The sequence below is a fragment of the Carex rostrata genome, chromosome 32, assembly GCF_964058835.1.
Source record: "Carex rostrata chromosome 32, lpCarRost1.2, whole genome shotgun sequence".
Lineage (NCBI taxonomy): Eukaryota > Viridiplantae > Streptophyta > Magnoliopsida > Poales > Cyperaceae > Carex > Carex rostrata.
In genome coordinates this window covers 3490515-3509976 of record NC_135949.1, presented here as the reverse complement: position 1 = coordinate 3509976, position 19462 = coordinate 3490515, and the positions used below count along the sequence as shown (strand labels likewise).

General features: G+C 34.2%; 2 protein-coding genes across 8 annotated transcripts in view; one reads left to right on the top strand and one right to left on the bottom strand.

Annotated features, from left to right (window-relative positions):
- Positions 1-5286: 5286 nt before the first annotated feature.
- LOC144547815 (UDP-glycosyltransferase 79-like) overlaps positions 5287-19462 on the bottom strand; it is a 35343-nt gene continuing 21167 nt past the window's right edge. The window contains exons 2-3 of the mRNA XM_078296502.1: positions 5705-5877; positions 5287-5653 (exon numbers count right to left, since the gene is read on the bottom strand). Of these exons, the coding sequence (XP_078152628.1) occupies positions 5503-5653; positions 5705-5877 (324 nt within the window). The 3' untranslated portion in view covers positions 5287-5502. The remainder of the gene's footprint in view (positions 5654-5704; positions 5878-19462) is intronic.
- On the top strand, positions 10860-18966 carry LOC144548102 (putative disease resistance protein RGA3). Of its 7 annotated transcripts, none has more exons than XM_078296796.1 (9): positions 10860-11366; positions 11645-14872; positions 15089-16001; positions 16420-16604; positions 16701-16776; positions 16965-17055; positions 17413-17621; positions 17733-17781; positions 18632-18966. In XM_078296796.1, the coding sequence occupies exons 1-2, from the start codon at positions 10995-10997 to the stop codon at positions 14792-14794; spliced, it is 3522 nt and encodes a 1173-aa protein (XP_078152922.1). In that variant the 5' UTR covers positions 10860-10994; the 3' UTR covers positions 14795-14872; positions 15089-16001; positions 16420-16604; positions 16701-16776; positions 16965-17055; positions 17413-17621; positions 17733-17781; positions 18632-18966. The 7 variants fall into 7 exon arrangements, with proteins under 7 accessions (XP_078152922.1, XP_078152923.1, XP_078152918.1 ...); XM_078296797.1 differs by having other exon boundaries at positions 17413-17638; XM_078296792.1 differs by lacking the exon at positions 18632-18966 and having other exon boundaries at positions 15089-15584; positions 15882-16001; positions 17733-18138.

The following is a 19462-nucleotide window of genomic DNA, read 5'->3' as shown; positions in this document are numbered from 1 at the left end:
ACCTCAAAAAACTTGCAGTAGGATGTTATTCTTCTGCCACAGTGCCGAGATGGATGTGTGATCCATGTTCCTTGCAATCAATTAAAAAAATCTTGTTAGATGAATGTGACAAGATTCAATCTCTTCCATTCAACAGTCTTCACACTCTCAAGCACCTCATCATTCGTGATTGTCATGGTTTCCGAGTTCTACAGCTAGAGCAGCTGTCCTCCCAGCTTGAGAAATTGAAGATTTCTGGTTGTCGCTGCCTTGAGTTGATTACTGGACTGGGGAATCTGGATATGTTGGCTACACTCAAAATTTACGAGTGTAAAGTCCTGAAATCAATAACAATAGATGGACTACAGTTGGTGGAATCTACTGAGCCAATTGGTGATTCCTCTCATGGAAAGCCACATATCGGCCGACAGAGCATTTCAACACTTACAAGGTTGGAAATCGAAGATTGTAAATTGCTTTGTGTTCTGCCAGATGGATTCATTCCATCAATTGAGACTGCCCTGACAGAGCCATTCATCACTTATGTCTGTGTTCTTCGCTGCGGTTGCACTGACATTAAAATTGGGGATCTACATAGCTACCATAAAGCAAATCAGGTTCATAAATTTTACTATTATTATAATTATTATTATTTTAATATTTAGATTTTAGACCACTGAACTTTTTTGCTTTTATGTAACCATAAGCCTTGGTAGGATTTGTTGACTAATCAAGTTGCAAAATTACCAGTTTCCACAAATAAACATTTCATATTTATATTACTTGTTTGTTGCTGCTACAAAATTAATTAAGCTCTTGTCCAACTTTTTTTGCAGCGTTCTATTCGATGATGTCTTCCTTTGGCCCACAAGGAACATTTAGGAGTCCCCTCAAAGACCCTCCATAGAAATAAATTTACTATTTGATTTATTACATGTTTTGTAATACATAGAAATAATTTCCTTTTCTCATGGGGATTCATTTTCATTGATTTTTTTTTCTATACTTATTTTTTTGGGGTTAATTTTCTATTTACACTTAAAGACTTCTTCAGTTTCTTATTTACCTCTACACTCTTTAGTCTTTATAATATTTAGTATATCCCTCAACTATCTTTACATTTTTCTATTACCCATATAGCTAAAAAACTATAGTTAAACCTTGTCATAATTTTTATTTTCCTATTATACCCTTCTCTTTTATTTCATCTTTTTTATATTGGCAAGCTTAAAAATGCTCACTGAATCATGTTGGCGGTCAGCTTCAGGATTTGAGAAGGTAAAGTTCAAGTTTGCCACTGTTACTTGTTGTGTAAGTGTGATGGTCCAAAATGTTCTCTGTTGAATTTCTAAGTAATAGATTTACTGACACAAGCTATAAGATGAGTAAACTAATTCCCTTATTGTTTCAAAATCAGTAAGTTAATTGAATAAACTAAACTATGCAAAAGAAGGTGCCAGAAATGTACCAGTTCAACCAAGGAGTAATACACATTCATATTTCTCATAGGCATTTCATCAAACACGTACTGGAGAACTTGTGTGTGTGTGTGTGTCTCTGCATGCACGTGCACGTGATTTTGCCTTCATCTTTATATATATATCATTAAAAGAACAAAAATAAAAAGTTTATTGGATGGATCTTTGATTAGATTGGTACCAATAGCTCACTTCTCAATGAATGTAAACTAAGCTCATTATCTGGTCGGCACCAGACGATGCATCAGGAAGCAATATGTAAATTGTTTTTACCTGGTCTGGAAAATTAGATGAAAACTCAAATGGGTTCTTAATTAGCTCCAAGCTTACTCTCTCCTTAGCGCCCTTCTTTTTTTACATCATTAAAACAACATAGAAGAGATATGCCAAACTGTTGTGCGACACTCTACAGTTGGAACTTTGTACGCTTCACAGAAGTGGATGTACGATCATAGTAGAAAATATCGGCCGATACCGATATGGATCGGCTGATACATATCAGTATCGGCGTACCCCGATCCGATCCTGAGCCGATCCTCACGTAGCAAATCATAAAGAAAAGGAAAATAAAAACCCTGATCCTGAGCTGATCCTGAGCCGATACCCTGATCCTATAACGGTATTGGCCGGGACCGATCCTGATCCCGATACCGATAATTCCTACTATGTGTACGATTATGGATCCGTATCAAACCCAAACGCTCGCTTTATTCTCAGATGCAAATAGACCTCTTTAAGTTTTTGAAATCTGGCTTTGAAAATAGCAATTACCACTTATCCAGGCAAGCAGAGTAACTACTCTGCTTTCTCATTGCCTTTGTTGCCTTTCTCACAGATACCAACAAAAAAATGTATTTTTCTCACATTGCACTTGAAATCTCGTATTTCATCCGCTAATCTTTATGACGCTTATTATGTGTCCATTGCACTGGAGAGGTCGCACAACAATTCAACCTTTCTTTTCTCTTTGTTGCTGTACCAATTTTTTAGTTTGTCAAAGGATCAAGATAAAAGAGAAGGGTATAATGGGAAAATAATTTTTTTGACAAGACTTAACTATTGATTTTTATATATATGGGTAAATAGAAAAAAAAAGTAAAGAAATTCAAGGAATATATTAAATATAACAAAGAGTACAAGGGTAAATAAGAAATTCTAAAAAACAATTAAGCAAGCCAACAGTCAATTTTTGTATTACCTAATTTTTTTGTCGATATCCTTATCTCTACTATTTATTTATTTTTTAGCCAATATATATGTGTTGTGCATGGTAATTGGTAGTATTAATTAAAACGAACCTTTTGAAGGAACAAAACCTACTAAGCTGATCCTTTTGAGTGGAAAACAAATCTTTGGTCCTGTTTTTGTTATTGCACTCCGAAATTTTCGCATCTTATCTACAGCATTGTCAATCTCTTTCTTAATGACTTCTCAAGTTTGTAGTTTTGGCTATACCATTTCTACATTTTGTAGAACAACCCCTGCCACAAAAGATATTACATAATTTACACAATTTAAAATGCACCCTCTCTTTTGTGCTCCTAACGTGCACCATTTCCTTGTATCTTCATTTTCAAAGTTCAAATAGTCGATTCGAATCTTCCAACGTGTTCTTCATATTAAAATGTGCTTGGAGACCAAATTTTACATTTTTCGAAAAAATTTTACTATTTTTTCAGAATTTTTGAAAATCACCACTTTGCTGAATTTTTTTTATTATTGTTTAGTTTAATAAAAAAATCTGAAAAAATAGTAAAAAATTTCTAAAAAATGTAAAATTTGGTCTCCAAGCATATTTTAATATGAAGAACACGTTGGAAGATTCGAATCAACTATTTAAACTTTGAAAATGAAGATATAAGAGGAGGGTGCACGTTAGGAGCACAAAAATGATGGTGCATTTTAACCCTCCTCATAGGCCAATCACAACAATCAAATTGGAAAAGAAAAGGAAAATAATATAATCCTACATATGGTAAGGAGTCTCCTCAAATATCTTTCAGACTAACAATTAATGCTAATCAAATGAGATTGTCTATTTTGACTATGATTTTTTCCATCTTTTCCAAGATGTGCCCTATATTAGTGTTATATACTTTTATCAATATATCTGTTGATGGCATTTGCTGTCAGCTATAAAAAATATATATATTAGTGTTATATATTCAAATAGCTGGTGCTTTACCAAATTACATTTGTTTCCATATAAAAACATTTTCAAATAAAATTATTTCAAAAAAAATTTCCAATAAAAACATTTGATTCCACATAAAACCATTTTTTCCATCTTTTACGACATGTCTATCTAGCTTTCTTTCAAATAAAAATTATTAAATTATTTCAAATTAAAATTTGTTCGCCAAATATTCTAAGAAAATATTGCTACAACCTTAATTAAGTTTCTATTGGGTGACAAAATCATTGTGAGTCCAGCATCTTCCCTTGGGGAAATTTTTTTGTAGTATGAGGTATTTTTGGTTCCTTCTGTTAAAGCAAATTTTCTATACAATTAATCCATTACCCTGTATTAATTTTTATATTATTTATAAATAAAAATACCGTATTAATGTATACCTGCTACACGATCTCTTGAGCCCAGTCCATCAACATGCTTTCTAAATTTACTCATTGTGATTTTGGAGCACAGATCTTCTGTGATTTAATCTTTACAAAAGAAATATGTTGCGGGTGAAATGTAGAGAGAAACCGGGTCAAAAAGTTAATGACTACATAGATCTTGTACGATACTGTCATAGGAAACAAAAAAATGAGGAGCGAGAACTAATGGGTCCCATGTATTTTCTGCACTCCTACAGCAACAGGAATCAGTTTGTGGCTGCATTTCTACAACTATTCGTGTTGAAGTTGATATTTAGTTGATTACTCATCCGCAACATAATAATAATGCAGCTTTAGTGGCAAAATAGTTGCAATAAAGTTTAAAATGCTAAAAGGTTTGCACTTCTTCACAAAGCCCTTGAAATTATATAACTTGTAGTAGTATTTAAGTAGCGCAGTATATATATCTATATTTTAAAGGTGTATATTTCATTACACATGCATATATCGATTTGAGATAAATTTTCTTTAGAATATGAGATATGTTTCATTCAACTATTTCAGTAGTCAAATATTTTTTTGTGAATTAGACCCTTAAAATACATGTAATTGTGTTATATTGAATATAAAAAAAGAATACATGTTTTTGTGCTATAATATTCCATCATATTATAGGAAAGAACATATTTTCACAATAATTATATTTTTTTTATATTACACTGATAAAATAGTAAAATAATCTTCGTTTGCTAGCCAGCAAAATTTATTCCTATTCTTTGTGGAGGAGGGTTCAAATGCCCTCTTTTTTTTATCTAATTAAGTGATATATGTGCAACCTCTTTTTTTAGCTAATTAATATTTTGAAAATGGATCAATTTCTTGTGTACCCTCAAGACTTCAATACAATTATGTTTACCCATAACTATTTCAATACTTTTTTTGTTTGTCCTTGCACTTAGCTCGCACACATTAAAATTTATATTTTCGATTATACCCCTCCTACATTTCCTTCCTCTTTGACTAGGTAGAATTAATGAATTAAATTTCCCTTGATTAGAGAGCATATTGGATTTGTAAATTACATATTTGCTTCTGTCACTGGCAGCGAAGAACATTTTACAAAATATTTTGAAAAGGAGGTTAGGTTTTCTTGGTTGAATACATGTTTTTTGTGATTATTCTCATAAAATACTCCTGATAGTGTTATTGACGGTAACCTTAATTGAACAACTTTAAATCAGTCTAGCCACAATCACAAAATAGGCAACACTTTTTTTGATGAAATATATGCTTTATATATTGAGAAATGCTTGTTTGTCCTTGGCCATTCTCTTCACACACATTGAAAAGCTGATTAAACACCAAATATGAACAAGATACAAACATGAAAGCAATAACATAAATAGGTGAGGAATGAGAGTAAATGATCGAGGCATGACTCGGTACCAGTAAATTCCAGTCTGTACTGTGCACATGTAATGTAGTATCAGTTGGCCCTGTACTTAGCCGCAAATTCCACAATATTTCTATAGGAGCTTCCATCTTCTCTCATTGCCTCTTGAGCCTTCTCTCTCCATTTCTTTGCATTTCTCCTATACTCCTCACATCTCTCTCCTTCCATCACCTCACTTATGCACCTTAATTACAATCTCTTCTCTCTTAACCAACCCGCCACTCTCCAGTTTGACCCGTGTAATGCAAGGGGTTTTGAGTTGAGCCATGCAATGCAAGGGGTTGTGGTTGGCGTGTAGAGGTGGAAACCATAAGATGTGTCAGACGGGAGGTGGTTATCGAGGTACGAAGACGGTACGGTTGGCCCAATTGTTTTACCGCGCCAATTTGACTCCATGTACTGTGCTTCCTGAAATTATACATGACATTGTTTTTGTGAAGCAAAACACATGAATTAAATTGTATGTCAAGCAATTTAGAATTCCTTGTAATAATTTGATTGTGAGGCTTTGCAGATTTGACTTCTACTCGATCATTGTTCAATCACATCAATTCCTTGGCTTGGGTATGGCAGCAGCAGCACATGGCTGCGCCTTTCAAATGCGCTCTCCTTCCTTTGCCATGTTAATTTGTACAGAGCAGGCCTTGAGATGTAACAAGAGAAGTATTGGCAAAGGGAAGAGGTATGAATGAAATATGTATGATAATGATAGACTGATAGTGTTGAGTTTGTGACTTTGACTTGAATGTGTGATCTTTTTGTATTATTATTATTTAAATATAAGATATACTACCAGCAAAAAAGTAGCAGATATGATATGATACAGGAATTCACATCCCCTCGGGTTACCTGACCGAGTACAATTGAATCGGACGGTCTGAAATTGAAATTTTAAACTTGGCACGAATCACAAAGCACAAATAATATTGCCCCCAAACGCCATCCCAATTAAACACGCACCGGCTGAAACTATTTCTGGACCGTCCATTTCAATTGTGTTGAGTCAGGTACCTGGGAGGATACGGATCCATGATACAGTGGAAGCATTGAATATTGCTTTGTAGCCAACTCATTGCTGACTTTTTAATTTTTAAGCAAGTATTTAAAGAGCACAATTTCTCCTCCTCACAGCTGGTACAGTCCAAGTGAAAATATTTTCACTTGATTTCTTTAATAAATTCATATTGTTTTGCAGACGATTTTTGAATATTTTTGTTGATTTATTGCTATATCTAGTCTATTGGAAATAAAATCGAAAAACTCAAAATTTATATTTGAACCCATATATTTTAATCATTTGATATATATATATATATATATATATCTCTTTTTTTATATCTCCATTCTTATATTATGCACGTAGTTGTCCTGATCCTTCAACGGCCGAGATTGAAAGATGATTTTTCCAATTGAATATCAACCCTCCAATCACATAATTTGTCTTCTTTTGATTATATATATCTATTTTATGTGTAGAAATTTAAATTTAGTTAAAAACATGCTCGCCACACAGACTGCTACATGGTTTATCACATTAAAATTGAATAAATCCTTAGCAATTCGTTTCCTTATTTCTCCTTACAGCTATCTTCTATTTTGCCAATTAAATTATTTCCTTATTTCTCCGTTTCATTTCCCTGCCATCTATAAAAACTAATGAATCTGTATATGCCTCATTTTGTTAATTCTCAATGAAAGTTTTTACAATAATTAATTGTCATTAATATGTGTAGACTAACTTATATATAAAGTTTTGTAAATGTAGAAAAATTAACAACCATAATGAACAAAGATAGAAAAATACAATCCAATGTCTTTTATGAAATAATAAATAATACCACAATTTATCTAGAGAATAATCATTACAATGAATATAAATGAATATAAAAAATTAATAATAAGAATATCACAAGGTATTATTTATGTGAAGTTATTCAGAGGAGAGTTTCAATATAACAAATTTAATGTGCAATTTGGGTTAAAAAATTTAAAATATAAAAAAAAAAATTGCTACAAAATGTCGTAGCATTATAGAGAATTTTTATTTTTAGAAATTATTATTAAATAATATAAGAATATAGATTCAGTACGTGAATTTTTTTTATGGCATAGCAGGCGCTGAGTGGGTAACTGGGATTTAAATTTTGGAATTGAGTTGGTAGTTTGGGTCCAAAGGTTAAGTCGGAACCACTAATTCGGCATCAAAATTTGAATCTGAACTACTAATTTGGTTCAAGAGTTTTAATTCAAACCACTAACTCAGAGACTTCTAAATCTTTGAAAATCTAACCTATTCAATCAATTTTCCTATATTATTTAATAATAATTTTAAAATTCAAAATTCTCTAGCAAAATTTTTGTGCTATAAAATGTTCAAAGTTTACTTTTTCATTTATATTTGAAAATTTATTACTCAAATTGACATAAAATTTATTATATTGGAACTCTCTTCTATATAACTTATATTTTTTTCATAGAAAAAAAATCTTCTGGTAATTTGTTATAAACTTATTTTACTTGTGGTATCATAATATAAAATGGAGATTTCATAAAGACAAACTGGATTTTTTTTTTCTATTTTTGTTGACTAAGTCAATTTTTCTATGTTTAGAAATATTAATGACGGACCAAGTATTTAATTATTGTAAAAACCATCATTAAGAGGTCTGAAACGTGTCAGACTAGTATTGGTTAGTTTTCATAGATGACAGGAAAATTTTGCTCACCAGTGCACAGAGGATTTGATTCCTTCATTTCTTCTCTTCCTTTATAGTTTCAACAATGAAAATGGAAACAATCATATTTTTTTCATATTTTGTTTATGGCTATTGTATTTTTGTGAATAGATGAATATCAGATCTTATTCTGACAAAAGCAATAAATCTTTCTGATATGAAGAGAAAATAAATAATATCTAGAACTTTCGTGTACATAAATGATATGTACATAAATTTTTACAGTTAAAATAATTTTCATGAAGAATATATATGTAGAGAAAATCCTTATTTGAATCATTTAATTATATATTTTTCAAATTTGTTTCTTTACATATCATCTCCTCTAAATTGTTTAATGACCTGTCTCGCTTGTAGAAAAAATTAGATATTGAATCGCAATGATATTTTAAACAAAAAATCATGTTATATTTGATCTTTTTTTCATTTGTTGTTGTTTCTTTTATATTGTTATTTATTATTTGGATTTCCGTTTTTTTTTTTCAATTTTTTTTTTTTTTATTTTGTGTGATTGTTAAATAAAAAAGTCTCTTCATATTCTATTCAATCTTATAATATGTTTCCGTTGCAATGCACGGGCACGATACTAGTCTATTTATAATACTTGTGAACTTGAGGGCTCAAACGAAAATTACTATTTCTATTTTTCAGTTCCTTTTTTTCTTTCAACTTTCAACACATAATAGTACACCTATTAGATTTAAAAAAAAAATAATAATAATAATAATAATAATAAGGGAAAATTGGTTATTTGCCACTCCAAAACCTCCAAATTTGAAAAATGTTATCTTGAAATTTGAAATTGTAATAATGCCACTCTAAACTTCATTAATTTTTAATTTTGCCACTCCAAATAATTAATGACTAAAATACCCTCCCTTCTTCTTCTCTTCTTCTTCTCCTGTCTCATTTTCTTCTTTATATTCTCCTCCCATGATCATGGCCGTGTCAAAAATGAAAAAAAAAAAAAGCTCTCAAATTATAAAGAAGTAAATTTTGATGCTGTTTATTAGGGTTGCTTTTCACTCTAGGGATCAAACACAAGTGAACCGTTATTGCTGTTGTTGTTTTTTGTTTCTCTGGGCTTAAGTTCATTTTGGTGGGTTGAGGTAATTAATGTTAGTTATCTTTGGTGCAACCGTTAGTTAAAAGTTATTATTTTGTATTTGTTGAAGTTAAGCTCTGCATTACCTCTTCTGGATTTATTTAATTATAATTTACTTGTCAAGTTCTTTGGATGTGTTGTTTATTCGTCTGATTTTCTCCCTAAGATTATTGTTAAAATTAACAAGTACGGTTTGGATTTACAGATACAACTGTATAACAATTAGTAGCACATCTACTGTGCACTATATGTCTTTTGAGTTATAAAGAGTAATGGGTTGGCATGGATTCGTCATACTTGACTGTTGAGTATTGATTAGCTCTCTGAATCTCTGCACATTTCGAGTTGGATATTAAATTATTCCCTTGTCAAGAAATTCCAGTATTCAACCATTTTTCATTTTGTTAATTTTTCATTCAGCTTTATAATTTGAGAGCTTCTTTTTTCCATTTTCAACATGGCTATGGCCATGGAAGGAGAATATAAAAAAAAAAAAAAAAAGAGGAGGTAGAAGAAGATGAGAAAAATGGAGGATATTTTAATCATTAATTATATGGAGTTACAATATTAAAAATTAATGAAGTTTAGAGTGACATTATTAAAATTTTAAATTTCAGAATGACATTCTTCAAATTTAAAGATTTTGGAGTGGCCAATAACCAATTTTCCCTAAAAATAAATAATTAAGTCAAAGGCCGCATGACCTCTTCAATTAAAAACCTCATCCGATATAATATATAACCAATTTTAATTCTAACAGAAGGCGATTAATTCACCTTGGTTCACTGTCAATTATTTCTATGGTCACGACTAATATGCGATTAATTGCCCTTGGTTCGCTGTCAATTGAAATGAAACACGCTTAAGATGTCACGACCCGGGTCGCGATCAGTAAGAGATGAGGTTGAATTGGGAATGATCGGTGGAACTAAAGAGAAGAAGATTAAAGACGGGCAATTAGTAAGAAGGAGCGAAGAGACTGACACGGGTCCAAAAATAAAAAAAACACTATGCCCATCAAATCTACTCGGAAATTCCTTTATCACAACTAATGGAGCTTTTCTCAAAGAAAAAGAAGAGAGCTTTGTAAAGGTATTAATTAGTGACTCCACTCCACCTAAAATATTCATTTCCACTCATTAAATAAAAAATAAATATTGACTACTGTATAAAGTCTCCTCCACGGAACCTACTCTGAATTCCTTTATCACAAGATTCACAACTAACGGAGCTTTTCTCAAAGAAAAAGAAGAGAGCTTTTCCTAAAGGTATTAATTAGTGGAGAATAAAAAGACCCCCCTCCACCTAAAATATCCATTCCCACTCTCGTTAAATAAAAAATAAACATTGACTACTGTACAAAGTCTCCTCCACGGAACCTACTCTGAATTCTTCCTTTATCACAAGTTCACAACTAACGGAGCTTTTCTCAAAGAAAAAGAAGAGAGCTTTCCTAAAGGTATTAATTAGTGGAGAATAAAAAGACCCCCCTCCACCTAAAATATTCATTCCCACTCTCGTTAAATAAAAAATAAACACTGACTACTGTACAAAGTCTTCTCCACACCACTTCTCCTCAGATCTCAACACTCTGGTGCTCTTTACTTTACGCACATTTCTCACATTCACCACTCAGATCTAAGGTTCTCTCCTAATAAGCTCTTCAAAGAAATCTACAGATCAAAATGGCAGGGAATTTGATAACCTCTCTGCTCTCTCTAGCCACCAATTTGCTCCCCTCAATTAAAGCCTCTATGCAGGCTCCTTCTTCCTCTTCCTCAAATTCTAATAACTCCGAAAGGGAGCGTGCTCGAGCTGTTGAGGAGGATCTGGAGAGGCTGATGCGAACTCTGGAGTGGATCAAGGCCACACTATACGATGCTGAGGAGAGGGAGATCATGGATCGTTCTGTAAAGCTATGGCTCAAGGAGCTGAAGAAGGTCGCTTATGATGCTGAGGATGTGCTCGGCGAGTACCGGTATGAGGTCACCCGAGTCCAACTAGAGGCAAGAAAGGCTTCTGAAGCTTCAGGTTCTCACAAGAGGAAGAAGATGGAGGTTAGTACCTCGTGCTTTAGATATTAATTGTCCAAGTGTTATTTTTCTTCTTGTGTTGCACTAAAACTTAATAGAGGATGCTTGAATTTATTTATTTATTTTTTAGCTAGATTGGTATCCACCGGAATGTATGGTCACTTGTTATATTATCAGCTTTTCCAATCTAACATCAGAGTGGTCACATAATATAATACATTTTCAATCTAATTATCATTTTTAAGTTAACAAATTATGAATTTTGGCATACTTATATAATATATACATTTCTTTTTGGATAGTACATTGTTCCAATTCCTGATGATATGGTTGATCGGCTTAACAAAATAAGAAGTCGATTTGATGAAATAGCAAAGCATCGTGAGGCTCTTCAATTAAGGGAGAGTGATGGGGCGAGGCGTCCGAACAATAAACTTTTACGACCCCCAACGGGTCACATGGTAGATGAGGCAAGCATTTTTGGAAGAGATGCTGAAATAGAGGAGGTAATCAATTTGTTACTATCTGATAAAGAAAAGCCCTTTTCAGTCATTTCAATTATCGGAAAAGGTGGTCTCGGAAAAACCACCATTGCCCAACTGGTCTACAAAGATGAGAGGGTAACCCGTTGCTTTGAGTTATGTGGGTGGGTATGTGTCTCTGAAGAATTTGATGTTGGGAGACTCACTAAAGCAATCATTGAATCAGTCACCGAAATCAATTACGGATTGAGTGAGTTGAGTTCATTACAAGAGAAGCTTGCAAAAACTGTGAAGGGAAAAACAATAGTGCTTGTTTTAGATGATGTGTGGAACGAGAATCAAAGTCTTTGGGACTCGTTAACGATTCCTTTTAAAGAAGCAAAGCTGGTCAGAATTCTCGTCACAACTAGAAATAAAAAGGTTGCAGATGTCATGCAAACAACGACCTGTTTTAGGCCAACTAATATGCCTGAAGATTCGTGCTGGCAGTTGTTTCGGCATTATGCATTTCTTGGTACAAGTGACACTATGCCACCACACTTGGTTAATATGGGAAAGGATATTATGAGGAAGTGTGGTGGGTTGCCATTGGCCGTGAAGTCGATTGCAAGCCTCCTTAGGCATGAAACAGATGAAGAAAGGTGGATAGAGATTCTAGAAAATGGTCTTTGGGAGTCCTATCCATCAAATGATATATTCCCAGCACTTCAGATCAGTTATGCTCATCTACCTGGCCACCTTAAGCCGTGTTTTTTATTGTGCTCCATGTACCCAAAAGATTACTTATTAGAAAAGATGAATTTGATAGAGTTATGGATCTCTCATGGCTACATTGAGTCCAAGGGCAAAAGAAGAATTACAGAAATTGGTGTTGAATATTACGAAGAGTTAAAACAGAGGTCCTTTGTTGATGATTTTTCAAGTGGATCTAAAGAACGTTGTAAGTTGCACGATATAATCCATGATCTTGCTCGACTTAATTCTGAGAATGAACATTATTCAGTGGAGATCAATCAACCACTTAATATTCAAAAGGAAAACATTCTGCAAGAAGCATGTCATTTATATGTAGGTGGTTTCTCTAGATATGTAAATCAAGTTCTCCAACAAAATCTGATGGGTTTAAGAACCCTTTCTATCGATATGAGAGGATGCTATGGAGATTTTCAAATATGTAACCTCACAAAATTTGAAGGACTCAGGGTATTGGAATTGAAAGGATATAATTTGACAAGAATTCCAGATTCCATTTCCGAGTTGAAACATCTAGCCTATCTTGATATTAAGTCTGTATCTCTTAAAACATTGCCATTATCCATTGGCCTCCTTTACAATCTACAGACTTTAATTCTTGATTGTTATGACCTTAAATATCTACCTGAAAGTATTGGTTCACTTAGTAACTTACGGAGATTAATTATTGAAGCAGGTAATTTATTGCATTATCTCCCGCATGGGCTTGTTAATTTTCCAGCAATAAAGACAATGAAAGCATGGTTGAAAGTTACAAATGTAGGTTGGTTAAAGGATATGACGGACCTTGAAGGAAATCTCACTATTAGAGGAGTGAGTAATTTAAAAGATGCCCAGTGTGCTAACATGAGAAATAAGTGCAAACTTGAAGCTTTGCTTATAAACTGTTATCGTGATTATAAGGATTGGTGGGTTGACCCTGCCAAATCAATGCTGGGAATACGCCTCGAATCAGGAATAAGTGTCCAATATGCCGATTTTTCTTGGTTAGAATCCCTCCAGCCACATCCTAACCTCAAAATACTTGGAGTAGGATCCTATTCTTCTGCCACAGTGCCGGGATGGATGTGTGATCCATGTTCCTTACAATCAATTCAAGAAATATTGTTAGAGGAATGTGACAAGATTCAATCTCTTCCATTCAACAATCTTCACACTCTCAAGCACCTCATCGTTCATCGTTGTGATGGTTTTCGAGTTCTACAGCTAGAGCAGCTGTCCTCCCAGCTTCAGAAATTGGAGATTTCTGGTTGTCCCTGTCTTGAGTTGATTACTGGACTAGGGAATCTGCATATGTTGGCTACACTGAAAATTTCCGGGTGTGAAGTCCTGAAATCAATAACAATGGATGGACTACAGTTGGTTGAATCTACTGTGCCAATTGGTGATTCCTCTCATGGAAAGACACGTATCGGCCGACAGAGCATTTCAACACTTACAAGGTTTGAAATCTTGTTACATAAATGTGACAAGATTCAATCTCTTCCATTCAACAATCTTCACACTCTCAAGCACCTCGTCCTTCATGATTGTCATGGTTTCCGAGTTCTACAGCTAGAGCAGCTGTCCTCCCAGCTTGAGGAATTGAAGATTTCTGGTTCTCACTGCCTTGAGTTGATTACTGGACTAGGGAATCTAGATATGTTGGCTACACTGAAAATTTTCGGGTGTGAAGTCCTGAAATCAATAACATTGGATAGACTACAGTTGGTGGAATCTACTGAGCCAATTGGTGATTCCTCTCATGGAAAGCCACGTATCGGTCGACAGAGCATTTCAACACTTACAACGTTGGAAATCTTGTTAGATAAATGTGACAAGATTCAATCTCTTCCATTCAACAATCTTCACACTCTCAAGCACCTCGTTGTTCGTCGTTGTGATGGTTTCCGAGTTCTACAGCTAGAGCAGATGTCCTCCCAGCTTGAGAAATTGAAGATTTTTAGTTGTCGCTGCCTTGAGTTGATTACTGGACTAGGGAATCTGGATATGTTGGCTACACTGGAAATTTCCAAGTGTAAAGTTCTTAAATCAATAACAATGGATGGACTACAGTTGGTGGAATCTACTAAGCCAATTGGTGATTCCTCTCATGGAAAGCCACATATCGGCCGACGGAGCATTTCAACACTTACAAGGTTGGAAATTGAAAACTGTAAATTGCTTTGTGTTCTGCCAGATGGATTGATTCCATCAATTGAGACTGCCCTGACATAGCCATTCATCACTTATATCCGTGTTCTTCACTGCCGTTGCACTGCCATTAAAATTGGGGATCTACATAAATCAAATCAGGTTCATAAATTTTCCTATTATTATAATTACTAGTATTTTAATATTTAGATTTTAGACCACTGAATTTTTTTGCTTTTATGTAACCATAAGCCTTGGTAGGATTTGTTGACTAATCAAGCTGCAAAATTACCTGTTTCGACAAATAAACATTTCATATTTATATTACTTGTTTGTTGCTGCTACAAAATTAAGCTCTTGTCCAACACTTTTTTGCAGCGTTCTATTCAATGATGTCTTCCTTTGACCCACAAGCAACATTTAGGAGTCCCCTCGAAGACCCTCGATAGAAATAAATTTACTATTTGATTTATGAGGGATGCTTCTATGGACTGCTGCTACAGGAATAACTATTGGCTGAATCAACTACAACCGTTGATTGATTAAAGGGTAATTAAATTTGGAATAACTTTAAAGAGGATGCTTCTAAACGCCCAAATTCACTGGAGGCTTCCAGTAATCCTCTTTTATTCTTGCGATCCAGCCCCGGCCCCCTTCCCCCTCTCTCTCTCGCGAAAGAGAAAACGCGAAGACCTCTCTCTCTCTCAGTGTGTCTTATCCCGCGGTCCTATCTCTCGCTACAATCGTACTGATGCCCCTTTTCGCTGCTCTTTCCTCTCTCACACAGGGCTGTCGAGTTTGCACAGGGCGCTGACCTCCGGCTGCCACCTGACATGGCTTCTCTCACGTTTCCTCCAGATCCTTATGAATCAAGGTATTTTCTTTTCTTTCATTTAAATATTTTTGTGCTTTTAAACTGGAAACAAAAATGTTGCACCTTAAATTTTTATTCTTAGCTAAATTTAATTCCATACTAAACCTTTCATTCCAAATCAGACTCGTTCTGTGGGTTGGGTCATGGTTACCTTTTGTTCCAAGTTGAATCAGGTTGAGTTACTACCACAAATCAGGGAAACTTTCATCAATTAATATTTGAATTGCCATTACTGTACATGAAGCACTCAGCATTTTATAATTAAGTTTCACCCAAAAGTTTAGTTTAATTTTGTAGCCTCATTGAGATGCTCCATTCACTTGATAAGACATTCTTATTATGACATTGTTTATGGAGGAGAGCCCACAGCTAATGTACTCTTCGACTCGGTAGTCTATTGCTGAAGCAGATCTCATGGTTCGTTTTCGACTGAATTTGCATATCTGACTATTCTAGCCTGCTTGGTAGAAAACTCAAATATTGTAGTAATGCACTTGCCATCTATTGATGGCTGTAGTAATCAGTGATATTGCAACTCGTACTTGTTTTATAAATTGAGATTTTGTATAACCTATCACAGACCACAATTCATGAGTTTAAATTAGGATGTTGCAATCTTGAGAATGTAAGCTTTAATCCTGGTACCTAACAATATAAAAATCACTATTACTTCTACTTGACCTAAAAGCAAGTTGGCACAATGACAGGAGAAGAATAAGACATAAAAATTATGCACATGGCAGTAGCAACAAGTTTATCTACCAATTAATTTAGTTCAATTTTGATTATATCCTAGCTTATTTATGGAGGGAATAATGACTGCCAATTTTTGTAGGTTAATGAAGTCGATGTAGCATCATTGAGAGAGTATGAAAGGGTTGAGTAACATTCCTTTGCTATAGTCAATTTGTTCTTTCTTTTTTTGAGCTTTTTAATTTTTTGAATCTGCAGGAGTCTGTTGTGAATTCTGGACCTTTGGTTTACATAAATGCTAATGGCCCCAATCCTATAATGGTTCAGGTCAGTATCATCATGTTGATACGTGCGCACATGCACACACACACACACTTAAAAGGTTCTAAGCTTCTCTATTTTATTCTTTGCTTTGATTTTCAGCCTTTCCCTCTACAAACAAGCTCCTTGCTTGGTGGTGGTCATCAGATCGTTAGTGGAGTAGCTGGACCATTTTCCAGTGAGGATCCTATATACAATTCTAACATACAAGTCAAAGAAAAATTGAATTTGTTTTTTTTTTTTTTAATTAACAAAGTAACTATCATGCTAGCTGCTAATTGAGCAACGAGAAACCAACTCGGCCCGAATTAAATCCTTCACTTCATGCTAGTATCATTTTAGTTCTGACAATTTCTTTGGTATCAGGTGTTACTGGAACTGCTCTACCACCGTCTGGTACAGCTGCTAATGAAACTCTCAGTTGATCCAAATGCAGCCCAACCAAATCAACCTGCAGGTAACTGAAGATGTTAACAAAACCTAGATAATGTACAGAAAATTGACATGATGTGGTTTATAGATTCTTATTTCCCGAGAGTTGACGGGTATTATGGATCCTAATATTTCTATTTTCATGAAAACATGTTGATTGTAACCATGTAGGATCTGTGTAACTGCTTTCAGTCTGTCCATGATAACTACTGGCCAAATTTAAGACATCATCTATTTCTACTCTATAGTGTTGTATCGTGCTCAGAAGTCAATTAGACTGGTCAACTTGTAGCTTCCAATAGAAAAAGAACAAAATCTATATAAAATGGAATCACAATAATGTGTTGAGTGCTTAATTTGATTCCCACCATCATACTGACAGGAAGCCCAGGCGATCCACAAGGTGTTGTGCGTCAGTCTATGGGGCCTGGAGGTCACATGGTCAGTGTTGTTTATCTAGTCCAAATGCGAGCACAGGCATTGGGTGGTTCATCGGGTCAATTACGAACCTCTGCTCTTCAGTCGGGTCAAAATACACAAAGCTCGTTGCAGTCAGCTGGTACTGGTAGTATGTCTTCCTTGGTATCAAAGGTAAATTAAGAATCAAGGTATATGGTGACAATTTACTGTGTTGCACACTTAAATTATTGATTCCAAATATTGAATTTAGAAATACTAATTATTAACATGCTTTTTTTACAGGAAGGAATTGCAATACAAACAGCAGAAGCAGTTGTCGGGGCCTTGAAAGGTGTTCTTTCTGTTACTGCTGTTAATAGTCTGTTGAGTTCCATCAGGGCACCATATTGTCAGCAGCTCTCAATATTCTTTTATTACCCATCTAAAGTTTGGCTTTCAAGTTTTGCGTATATCCTGATTATGTACCACAGATACATGTATAATGTCTGTGTCTGACATGAGATTCAAACTCATGTCCTTTTATTTATTTTTTATTTTAAATGTTGCTGATTGCCATTAGTGTAGAATCAAAAATTGACATCTCTGTCTATCTGAATAGGCAAACGACGTTTTATATTATGTTTGTAGGATTTTTATTGAACATATTACAGTAATGAATAAAATTTATCTTGTTCTTTTTTTTTAATTATATTGAAGTGTTGTTTGGGGGGGAATGAAAATTTTGGGTATAATTGTTAAGATTTGCTTTGATTACAAAATTATTACAAAATTGTGTCATATCTTGTAATTTTTCTTTATCCTACCATACTATGCTGGTTCCACCCCTAGTCAATCCTTGTCTGCAATTGCTTAAAACTGTTTCTACTTCATCTAATTTTGGTAATATGGCCAAACGGGAAAATTTAATGTACTTCTGTGTGTTTTCTTTTACGTGGAGCTTTGTTCTGTGCCAATTGGTATAAGCTAGGACTTTTGATGCACTACTGTTCTACTGGTATTTATCCCTTTCGTACCATGCTGGTCATACTTTCTGTGGCTATATTTCCCAACCTTTATGGGATGTCATGGTGTTTAGGGTTGATAGTTGTCTGGTAAATTCTTTAATAATCTTCTTTTACACTTGTGCAAAATTACTTTCAGGTTGCTAACACCTGTCAATTATTCTTATATTCTTTGTGCAGAACTGAAATAGCAAGGCTTAGGTGGCAGCCGGAGGACTAAAATTTTCTTTTTCTTTTATACCAACATTAATCTTAGGTCAATTCTCTGACCTATCTCTAGTTGTGGGTGACAGGGTGTGTAATGAAAAAAGATAACTAAAATTAAAAATGAGTTGTGATTGTTTTTGGATGTTTACTTTTTATTTCTGGAGTTTGATCAGTTTTTACTTTAGGATTAATGTCAGCTAGTTGCCAAGCTTTCTTTTCACTTGTGTAAAATGGTAGTTAATATCGTATTCAATACTGTGCAATTTTGTTGATGTGGTTATGCTGCTTGTTAAGTTTTTGAGTTCTTAAGAAAAGCTATTTTTGTGTTCTTAAGAGAGCTCCCAGGGAGGCATATTGTGGTAGAGATTTTATCATAGTAGTTTTAGCATCATGCAGCGCATTGACTATCGAATCAAAACAGCGATCCATATAGTCCATGCACTTTATGAAACCTAAACTACTATGTTAAAATGTGTACCGGCACATTACCAAAGGACTTCCCATTCCTCACATGGTTTCATTTTGTGCTTTGAATTGGTGTCTGTAAGCCATCATCCTTAATTCAGGTACACATGAGCAACACCACTACTATTACATATATTACAGACGATCACAATTATATATATACACCCAGTGACCATTCCATTCCATGTCTCTCCTTTTTTTGGCGATCTATCATGATCACAATTTCATTACTCATAATTCTAATTTAAATATAAAATAATTAATATGAGCATCAATGTGCATGCACTAATTTAAAGATAAACATGATCATCTATTTGTAAAATATATATTTAAAAAATA

Excerpts from the sequence above, each read along its gene's own strand:
- LOC144548102 (XM_078296796.1), top strand. The coding sequence starts at position 10,995 with ATGGCAGGGAATTTGATAACCTCTCTGCTCTCTCTAGCCACCAATTTG. Across the intron at positions 11,367-11,644 it reads ACAAGAGGAAGAAGATGGAG|TACATTGTTCCAATTCCTGA; the intron begins GTTAGTACCTCG and ends CTTTTTGGATAG.